An 11,396-nucleotide genomic window follows, 5' to 3' on the forward strand; every position below is an offset into this window, starting at 1 on the left:
TATTTTCCTGTATTTAGCCAGGAGATATACAGGATCTCTTCTGTGAAATACATTTTTAAAAAGGGATTGATACACTCTCTGCATCAAGGTTCATATACTATGATCAACCACTGACAGTCATTTTCAAGCAAAGGTGTTAAATATACTCTTGACTCCAGCTTTTAAAATCATGCTGCTTTCCTGTTTATCCTTTTCAATCTTTGGGTTTTGGACTGTTGGGTAACTCGTTAAAAATGCTAGCCCACAAAACAAGAGAAAACTATTAACTGAACAATTAAAAATAGCCACAGCTTGTAGCCCTTAAAGATTGACATCATGTCTGAATTAAAGAGGGAAACTCAAGCTTTAATCCAAAATTGGTCTTATTGTAAGTCGCGTTGGATAAAAGCGTCTGCTAAATGACATGTAATGTAATGTAATGTAATGTATCAATAGATTTCCTCTGTAGTCTGTTCTTTGAATATGGAAGCAGCTTAAATGTGTCTGGATTCATTGTAAAACACATTTACACCCATCAAATGGTTATGTAAATAAAAGAAAAGAAACAGGCGAGCATGCATAGTTATACACCATTATCTTTATCATCATCATTATTATTTTACATCTCAGCCACACATAATGCAGAATAAAAACCACGTTCTGTAGTAGCAAAGCCATTGAGAGCTTGCTGCAGCCGACCAGTCGTCATGAGACCAGGTTTAGAGAAATGTTAGAGGCCATGAGTGTTACTGCGCAGGGCTGTCGAATGTGTTGAGGCACAACGATTACAGAAATAAAGACAAAAGGCACAGAAAAGTTGTTTTTTTCTTCTCTTTACAAATGACACTTGAAATGAAGAAGGCACTTCAAAATGACAAGGTCATACAAAAGTAAACCATACTTTGGTGCATTATTTTTTTAGATTTCACTAAACAGCTTCTTTTTTTAAACCAACACAAAAAAAGAGGGTAAATAATATGAATAAATATCAAACTAAAATTTGATATCAAACTCCCAAATGCTCTGAAACTAAAAAATGAGTCAATTTGAATCAAACATTTAGCGCCTTCTTTACCAAACATATCGTCAAAGCTGATCTGTAGAAGAAACCATAAAGTGCATCTTTGGATGGATGGGAAAAACAACACTGAATGGAAATGCTATTGACTCTTCCAGCACATAAATAATTCATGAACACTTTGTGATTGGTTTGGGTTACACTTAAACAAATTGCTCCCAAATTGAAACCGTTGACTGGACCGCAAAAACAAATAAAATACAAAGCAACATAAAAGTCAAAAACTAAAAAGTCAATGAGCATAAACAAAAAACATTTAAAATGATTCCTGTGCATCCTGCTGCCTGTAAGGCCAAGCATTTTAAGGACAAACTTAAGGCACATTATATCACACACATTGCAGGTGAAGCACCTCCTCGTACTCTTTCAAAATGTTAAAAAATATTATTTATCTCCCAATTATTTTTTACTTTAAACATCACTGAAACAAGAACATTTCAACCAAAGTGACAAAATGGCAAGTGCATCTTGCAAAGATTAAGTATGAAGCCACAATCTGCAACCAGATTACGGTCCACACAAAGGCATGGCCTCATTCTCCTAACGCTGCTCTCACAAAGTCATCATTTAGAGCAGAAAACAGTCAAGTTCAAAAGCAGCAATACTTGGAAGTGTGTGTACAAACTGTGCAGGCGGGGAACGACTTCCCCATAAGCACAGCGTGTTTAAAAACACTTCCAGTAACATGTTATGAAGCTACGAGAAGGCAGATTCTGCAACTTGGTCAACAGCACGAATTCTTGGCAAAAAATGCAAATTACACCGAAGAGGAGGGGAAGGCGGATGTAACAAGAAAACCACTCTGCTGCTTAAGTACCAATCATTGTGGTTCTCCAGTGATGAAATTATCCACATTAGACTACCAGGATGTCAGAAAGGAGGGGATGGATGGATGACTAGATGTGACTGTGACTGTGTGACTGTGTGCGTGTGTGTGTGTCTGTGTGCTGCCCAATCAAACATGGTCATTCTTTGGCTTTCAGGTAAGGACCACATGTTATCATCTCCACTTCCCACTGTTAGATCAGTGCCTCTTCCTGTGGTTGTTGTTGAGAGGGGTGTGGCCGTTCTGCATGTGGCCATTTTTAGATTTCCCCCTCTGCTCAGGATCGTGCTCTTCATCTTCTGACTCCGTTTCCTCTTTATCACTCCGCTCATCCTCAACAATGTCCTGTCAGACAAAACAAAACATGAAGTGATTGTGTTACTCGTTAGGAATTTTTTTATATATATATATATATATATATATATACACAGTTTATATATATATATATATATATATACACAGTATATATATATATATATATATATATATATATATATATATATATATATATATATATACACATTATTTTATATGTATATATAGTTATACATGTATATCTATATATATATATTTTTTAGAAGGTACTTTCATACATTTCCTGGCAGGAATTTGACGACCATCCGCAAGATGAGCGCGGCCCAGAAGATGTGCAGAATCTGCAGCACAACCATCAGCCCGTTGAAGAAGTAGAAGCCAGGGAAGAGGGTGTAGAGGGTCAGTGGGTACACCAATGTTGTATGTATGATCCTGGACAATAGAACAGAGGCAAGAACAGAGAGTCCAATCAGAGCGACACTCAAAAGCCCATTGACGGCGGCCAGCAGTGCAGACAATACATCTGTTGTTGCGTTTACAGTAAAATGTCACAAAAACTTTCAGCATGTGAATGAGATTTACTGCTAAATCAAACTTGCATGATAATATCCTACATAACTAAATCAAGCACTAGTCATTCAGACTTAAGTGGATTGTTTTCATTTAGGAGGTTTCCTTGAAATTAAATAGTATCTTTGGTTTTGTCCTCGTTTAACTTTCCTTCCCTAATGTTAAGTAACTTCTAAAACAGGTCAATAACTGCTGTTTTTAGCGAACATGACTCAAACCTTAAAAAAGGAGTTAAATAGTTTTCCAGCTGCAGGTAAACACCAACTTGTTGGGATAGAGAGGGAGTGCAGGTGAGTGACTCATAATGTCTGTTCATCACATTACCCCAGTGAAGAAACAGCTAGGAAATTATTCATAGCTAAGCACACGTGAGTAATAGATAGTTCAAATAAATATCTAATAAAGAAACTGCGCATAACGTGGTTATGCATTACCTCAAGAAAGCAAAAGGAGTGTCAGTGTGGAACATACAGTCATTTCTTCATTGTTCTAAAACATCAAGCAACACCAGTGACTCAGGACAGTGACACCGAGTTTGATGCAAACCGCTTTTTACCAGAAGGGGAGGATGACGAGGCGGGTGACGATGAACATGGCAGCAAACGCCGTGAAGATGAAGTTGCAGGTTTTCCTCCAACCTGCGTAGTTGAACATTTTGGCGGACTGGGAGGAAAGAGAGAGCAGAGTGTGACCTTTTGCATGTGTTTTCCTCTAGAGGGCAGACAGTGAACTGTATGTAGAGGGCAGCCCCTTCACCATGTAGCTCATAAAAGAACTATGTAGATGTTATGAGGGGTGTGAATTTACTATTATGACTTTTTCTGCTGTGCTGGCATCTCGTCATACCTCCATTAGATAGTCAGAGGCATCATGCACCAACATGATCAAAGTCCCTGCACGGATGTAGTTGACCAGCCAAGAGAAACTGATAAGAAGGATGGTGGCTACATGGTGAACTATCTGCTCTTTGAAATCCTGCAGAGAAAGGAAAACAGATGTGTTGCAGAATGCAACAGTGTTGTGTCACTTATTGATCAAAGTGTAAAGATTGGTCACCAATCAACTGTGTGCGTCTGAGGGATGCTGGGTTTTTTTTTTTTTTAAGGAATGATTAACTTCTGGTATGTAACAGATTATACGGCTATAAAAAGAACCAGAATCCACACACAGAGGGGAAAAAAACAAATCAAATAAATAAAAGGCTGATTTAAAAAAAATGAATGAATGAATAGTTTACAAATTGCTGCAATTTAATCGTTCTAGTTTTGATGTTGCATCTTTAGACTTCACGTCTGAAGTCACATATTAACTCACCATGCCTCACCTGAGAGAATCACTTCAGTCTGTTCTCACACTGACAGTAAAAAGGCATGAGAGGAAATGAGCATTATCTTTAATGGCTTTTTAAATTCAGACAGCTTCCACTCAATACAGTACAAAAGGTCTGGATTTCCTCATAGAAAAATCAATATCCAAATCTCAATATGCGCAACCAGTGCAGCACATCATCGCTTTATTTCATGTACTCACTCTGGGAGTGATTGCTCTTGATGGAGGGTTGCTGAGGGGCTTTAGAGCAGAAAGCTAACACAGTTTAGGAAGCATCGCCGATCACTTACCTTACGCTTGATATCTGATGCTACGCTGACAAGCAGCGAGATGTAGAAGCCTAGTTCGATCACGTAGTACCAGTACTGAGAAGGCAACAGTGGCTGGGAGAGGAAAAAACAAAGCAAACATTTGTTGAAGACAGATTTCACCTAGACATCAATTCAGTAAATCAGTAAAGAAAGTGATCTATACATTTGTGTAATTTGAAACAAAGGTACAATTCATTGTAATTAAAAGAGTAAAAGGGATAATTGAGGTTGCAGCACTTGTTCGTACCATTTTCGGGAAGTCTTCCCATACTTGCTTCACATCGGAGAACCAAGGTTTCTGAGGGGAGATCCACATTTATTATTTATGACATTGTCCAACAAAACACCACAAGCACTCAAATGTACAAACACCAGTATCCTGCATTTCTGTAACTTTGGTAAGAGAGAAATAAACTTTTGTTATTTTAAAAAACATAAAATAATCAGTTTATTAACTGGAATTATTCTTTACATCAGAGTGACAATGAGCCAAGTGATAAATATAGACGTTTCCTGTTATGACAAGTGTGGATTTCATGGTTGAATGTTGCGAATACTATTTGTATTTTTTGTTCTTTGTGTGGACAGTACTCACATCGATAAGAACTGCCAGGCCAGCAAAGAAAGCTAGAAGGTAAAAAGTAAACCTCCAACTGTAAGAAAACACACAGCAAATTTAGACATTCCATTTCGCACAGCAAAAATAAAACAGTCCAAATATATAAACAACACAAAGACAACACAAAGACACCACAAAGTAAATTCAGGGTTTCAGAGACAGAAAAAAAGGAAAACATTAGGAGGTGGACATCTGTCTTCTGGCCAACCTCCAAATATTACACATAAATTATTATTATTTTTTTTTAAATTGCTTTTCAGAAAAAACACATTTCCAATTAATCATACATGACTGGATACTGGGAGTTTAACCGCTAAATCACACTTCGAATGTCGAAAAATCCCCTACAGTTACTTGGAAACAGCTGGACTACATTCATTTCCGTTCTCAGTCTGACTCCTCTCATCACTGCGAGGTGTTTTGCAACAGCTTTTGAGAAATACTTGCTTCCATTTTGTGGGTGTTTCATGGTTGATTGCCAAAACACTGATGAGCCACTGGCAGACCATGGGCTATTAAACGCGGTTAATTTAGGGCCCGTACACACAAGAACAAGTTTAGGAGTCTCTGCAAAACTTCCGTATCATTTCGGCTTTTAATTCACAGGAACCTGGTGTTTTGGGAGCCCTAATGTTTTTTGTAAATGGGTGCCAGAGTGGAAAAAAACATTCTGAAAAGCCACACTTGTATTTGTGTGTATCAACCAATAAACAATTTTGGAAAAACAATGATGTCGTTGCCCCATATTTTGGTGTATTTCTGTGGCAGCGTTACAGCCCCACATAAAGGCCTGGCTTATTTAGTGAAGGACTTATGGCACTTTTCCATTATTAAGTTTCAGCACAACTCCCCTCTACTCTACTGGTATCAGGAATGTCATTTTCCATTACTATAGAACCTCATCACCGTGGGTGGCAAAACCGCTGTGAGGTTGTTTTATATCAACACACAAACCAGTGACGAGCAAAGCAGTTGTTTTCAGTGTAACTGAATCATTAGAATCAGTTGATTATAAAAGATTTGTTCAGTAATTCCTGCGTGACCAGAGCACAGACTCTGTCTGACACAGTCGCTTATCTAAAATACTGGTTGTGATGCGGCTCACAATCGCCAGCTTTCAGCAGTGCTGTCTCTAAATACACCAGACTCCTTTTTTAAGTATTGAGATTTTATAAATGTCCTTGCTAAATGTTGGAGAAGTCCTTTTTAACTGATCTACAGTTCGGCATTGTTCGTTTTGATTCTTGTGCTGGAGAGTGCGCTCTTTCAGTGAACACACTCTCTGACCAATCAGTGGCCGCCAGTCTGACGATGTCACGTTTTCGTATTGCTCAGCTCACTTGGAACCTCACCAGAGCAGGTACTAAAAAAAATAATACAGGAACTATAAACTAGTGGAGTCAAACGGTCTAATGGGGAAGTGACATTAGAATCATATTATGTATAAAGACTTAATGAAATGATGCTGTGTTTACGAAAAAAGAAAAAGATCACAGAGAGAAAGTACCATCATTTCCATGGAAAAGGCCTTCAACTCATTTTTGTTTCATGAATCAAAGACAGCTCAGTATGAAAGAAAAAATATAGTTTTCATGCTACCTTGCTTCCTGGAATTTTTTTAGCTTGTTGGGCCGGTCCTGGTTTCTCCGCCGCCTGAACCACCTCTGAATCTGCCGTACTGAACAGTCTGTCTGTTTACTTAAACTCTCCATGGAGCTCTGGCAACAAAGGCAGGACATAAAAACAAGAGTCAGTGCTTTCTTTAATGCTTGAAGTTGTAAACGTATGGTCATTAACAGGTCACACAGGACAAGGCTGTGAAGGTGTGTGATGTTTCCATCAAGCCGTCATTAAAACAGTGTTCTGCAATAAGGCACACAAAGGACACACAGTATGAATGAAGCCGTGCTGGTTTCCTGAAGTGTGCAGGATGAGTACCTGTGTGGGATGCTTTGATGTGCTGCAGTAATAGGTTTCCAGGGTGGGATTTGAAGGAGCACAAATACGCGGTTTGTCACCCACTCCCAGCAAAGAGGCTAGAGGACTCGCTACTATTCTGGTAGGAAGAAAATACAGTGGATTAAAATAAAATACTGCTCTAAATACTCTAAGGCTTTATCCATACTACTATGCTTTTATTTAAAAAACAATCTGCGTCCTGACAAGGGTTTAGCTCAGTTTCAGAAGTAATCTGCATCCATATGAACACCACTCAGGTACACAGAGCATGCACATGCTAGTGTAAACATAAGTCGATTGCTTTGGTCTGTAGCCATTTGTTGTTTCAGAGAGCATTACTATGAGAAATAACAAAGATAAAAAGTAGGTGAAGGTGAAACTGATTAGACTGAGCTTATCATTCACAGCTACTTGTTGAGTCTTGGCTGACAAGATAATTGCATCATTGTTTCCAAAATTCTCAGTTTTTGCACATCTATGCTAAAACATAATCTCAGAGTTTTCAAACTAAAAAAGGAGGCAGCAGCATTTTTTACATCTCATTTCTTTTGTATCCAGACCACAATTTATATGTTTTAAAACATAAACAGAGCAGTATAGACATAGCCTCACACAAGAAGTGGATTAATGACAGATATTCACCTTTCAAATATTGGTCTGATGACCAGGAAGCAGAGAGCGATGGGGAAAGTCGCCCAGAGGTCCTGCATTTTGGGGAAGACTTTGCCATCATGGTCCGTCAGGTCAGCCCAGCCATGGCCTTCAGGAAACCAGATCCAGTCTGCCCATATCATCTCTCTCAACTGAGACATCCTAAAAATGACACACAGAAAGATTTTAGGAGGAAATTAAGACGAATATATAGCAAAAAAAAAGACAGGTTTGTCTCCTCAATTATCTCCTGTCATTTTTCCATTGGATAAGTATAGAATCTCATGTACCAAGACAATATCCTGAGAGGAAGGAGAGCAAACCGAGAGGGGTTAGAAGAGCAGGAACTGATTGAAGGTGATTAATCTCACTGGGCATCAGGCAGCAGGCCCTGGATCTGGGCACCTCCTGCTCCTCCTGGGAGGATTTTGTTATACTGCAAACACCACAATCCATAGGTATGATAAATTTACAGCTACAGGGCTGGGAAATGTGTCATTTCTGCCATGTTGGACATCTCTAAACACACCTTGCTAAATGTTGACAACATAATATAGAAAGTGTTTTTATAATGACATCCTGCACTATTTATGTTTAGACTAGTTAGATTTTTCTCATTATTTGTAACACATTGTACAATAGGTTGACAAGTAACATATTTACAGACATCCATGATTTGTGGTTTTTAACTTTTTGAAGCTGGTGGTTACAGGGTCATCTTTAAAACTAACTGGGACAGCAACAGTATTGATGTGATTAGCAGTAACTTGTCTCCTGTGGACTTCATTATTCAATCAAATGCAAGCTCAGCAGATTTATTATCTAGATTTTCCATTTTGCTCCAACCATCAGCTGAACCTTTGTCCCTGCATCCAAAGTTTAGCATCAGCTGTCAAGAGGGTAAATCTAGATTGTCACACATCATCTGACAGATCAGATCCTATAACAATAAATGTGTGTATGTGTGGACTTTAACCAGTTAAAAGTTTCCTGCAAATGTACAGTACCTTGTGCAGGCTGCTTCTGTTAACAGGTGTTTTCCTACTACGGAAACAGTGAAATATCAACTATCCTACCTGTTAATCAGTGTATGGATTTCACTGAACCTGTTCCTTCCTGTTTGTCATCTGTCACATTAGAACTCCACCTCTTGCTCAAATGCTCACTAAACTTAACAGGTGTACCTCCTCTCTGATCTGTGGTCAGCTTTAAGTGGCAGGTCATGTCAAGGCTTGTCAACTCGTGTTAAACATGTGTTACTGAAAGGAGGTTTGATTTCAGTTCTGAAATGAATTGCGGGATTATGGTAAACACAAAGTGAATCTGTCTAACAGGGGCAGCTGGAAACTCTGAGGTGTGAATCCAGCTTCTTAGTTAAGTTTTCTGTGTCAAATCTAAACTTGACACTTCAGCAGGGGCTTTGTAACAAGGTGGCCTCTAAGGACACCTGAGTGCATTCATCCAAACAAACAACAAAGTGAATTTTATGACTGGCCACATACAGGAGGCTGCAATGATACCATGGGTGGAATTTAACCCCATAACTAATAATCAGTGCCACGGACTTGAGTCAGTTTGGTTCAATGTAGGGTCAAGTCGAGTTCCTTTATTTCTTGTTTTTTATGACGATATTTCCTGCATTGCAAAATTTTAATCTAACCAAACTGAAACATCTGCTGCTCTGGTCTTATGATGTCCTCTGGCTAAAACTGACTGTAAGAGACAATAGTTAATGGAATCTCTAGCACCTCCAAGCAAGCTACAGTCAACCTCATTTTGTTAACTAACCATGTTGACAAACCATCCAGTATTAAGTGTAACTAACTTGTAGAATGGTGAATATGGCTGGGATAAGGTCTTCTATGGTTTGTACATCATTCACAAAGGATGCTAACTGTATTAACTGACATCTACTCTAAAATACAACATTTTACAGGTTCAAAAATGTCCAAATGCTGTTTTAATGGGGCAAATAATTCAACATGGTTTTTGACCTTTTAAAGACAAACTGTATTTATAAAAATTGTGAAAAAGGTCTTTAAAGCCACAGGACGTTTTCTACAACTGTTTTGGTCAATTAAGCATCAAGGTGAGATACAAAAGTCTCCTGAAAGCAAATTTGGTAATGATAGTAATGCTGAACTTTCATAGCAACACAGTGAATGGGCTGCAAAGGATATTAATATATTGCAAAAGATAAGTGGTTAAGAAAATGTGCTGGTTTTATTTGGCCAAGAACTTACCTTGAAAGTGGATTATTTTTCTTCTTGTTTTAGTTTATCTTTCCAAGCTGTTTATTTTAGGTTTTGAAGTCTGCGTCAGTCACAGCGGTCTACGCTGTTTGCGTAAACTCTACAGGGAGTGGTTGAGTGCGCACGCATGGCGGGGAGTCTCCCGGACATAGCGGAACAGAGTAGACGGAACAGTGCGATGGAGTTGAGAAGTCTCATAACATCCCACCAACTAGCAGTGTATGCCGTGTTACATTCACACAAATACATGGGCGGCCACGTCTATGTAGTTTGAATCACTCGAATAAAAACTGAAAGATAGGGTTTAACTTTGCACAGCGACATATCCACTTTACGGCGTAAAACTTTTTTTTGGTGCGCACGCAAAACGTGTAGTATCAGCGACATTGCCGGTCGTTTTCCTCTTGAAAGCCACTTCTGTATTTACCCAGGAGTGTCAGTTGCGGTTTATTAGTTGTGCGTGTGTAGTTTCAGGACCTTCTCTTATCACGGTGTCCCAAAACAAACACCCCCGACATGAGAACAAGCAGAGAGGCCTGTTAGCTAGCTAAACTTTGATGTTTTTGAGTCCCTCAACTGCTTAACTGCTTGTCAGTGAAGGAAGAGGAGTTAAAACCTCACGGGAAAAGGACGAGTCTCTTGTTTTTGTCTGAAAATGGCAGTCCTGTGTGTGTGCCTGAGGGGAATGAGGTGAAAACGGGAGCAATTAGACGATAAAACGCTGGAAAATAAGCATCGTTCACATCACGCTCACACACACACCGACTAACGGTGCTTACCTGCGTTCACTGTGGCTCAGCAGAGAGTGTGCTCTTCAAATGTATGGCTGCTGCACCTTTGCTGTTCCTGTCGTCACTGAGCAGATGTTAATCCCTTCTCTCCGTCAAACACATCCCAAGTTGTTGCAACAATCCGCTCTTATCTCTTCTCGGGACCTCGGGTTCGCCACATTTTAAGGAAGAGAAGAGGAGAGAGAGAGAAAAAAAACTCAAGAAAACAAACTAGTGTCGTGCCCTCACTCCCCTCAAAACTCTTCCTTGTGGCGGTGACTCGTACTGATGCAAACCAGGAAGGGGGGGGGGGGATATTCTGTGAATCACTTTCAAGTCAGATCAAAGTATTCGGAATGTTGAGCCGGGTAGTTCAAATCTTCGGCAGCGGTGAACGTTATGGTATGATGTTAAAAAGAGGAGCGAGGGCGGGTGCATGCTATTTTAAGGTGACGTGAGCTTTCAGTGAGTATGGAGGACGGTTAGTGCCACAAGGCAGGGCGGAAAAATAAACTTGTCCCTTGGGCAAATAGAGCTTACCTGAGAGATAGTCTGCAAAAGTTTACCTGGAAAAAACCTAACGAATTATTGTGTTTGATCAACTAAAATTGGACTTTTGAAATACATGACGAATTACGACACCCCGATTGAGCTCCGGACATCATGTGACTCGGTTGTGGCAAAAATGAATGGGAGAATTCACTGTAACTTCACTTAAAATCCATGGAGATTTACCA

The 11,396-nt window shown here is 39.4% G+C and overlaps 1 protein-coding gene across 3 annotated transcripts; it reads right to left on the reverse strand.

The window, feature by feature from the left end:
• Window positions 1-557: 557 nt before the first annotated feature.
• Window positions 558-11,079, reverse strand: cers2a (ceramide synthase 2a). 3 transcript variants are annotated; one of them, XM_058619560.1, is made up of 12 exons: window positions 10,669-11,079; window positions 7,928-8,073; window positions 7,629-7,799; window positions 6,966-7,083; window positions 6,627-6,745; window positions 5,004-5,061; window positions 4,656-4,706; window positions 4,388-4,480; window positions 3,615-3,743; window positions 3,325-3,431; window positions 2,477-2,630; window positions 558-2,228 (listed from the first exon to the last, which is right to left on the reverse strand). In XM_058619560.1, exons 3-12 carry the CDS (start codon window positions 7,796-7,798, stop codon window positions 2,082-2,084), a joined length of 1,146 nt encoding a protein of 381 aa, XP_058475543.1. In that variant the 5' UTR covers window position 7,799; window positions 7,928-8,073; window positions 10,669-11,079; the 3' UTR covers window positions 558-2,081. The 3 variants fall into 3 exon arrangements, with proteins under 3 accessions (XP_058475543.1, XP_058475542.1, XP_058475544.1); XM_058619559.1 differs by lacking the exon at window positions 7,928-8,073 and having other exon boundaries at window positions 10,669-11,078; XM_058619561.1 differs by lacking the exons at window positions 7,928-8,073; window positions 10,669-11,079 and adding an exon at window positions 9,881-9,900.
• Between the last annotated feature and the right edge of the window lie 317 nt (window positions 11,080-11,396).

Source organism: Solea solea, chromosome 20 (assembly GCF_958295425.1).
Source record: "Solea solea chromosome 20, fSolSol10.1, whole genome shotgun sequence".
NCBI lineage: Eukaryota > Metazoa > Chordata > Actinopteri > Pleuronectiformes > Soleidae > Solea > Solea solea.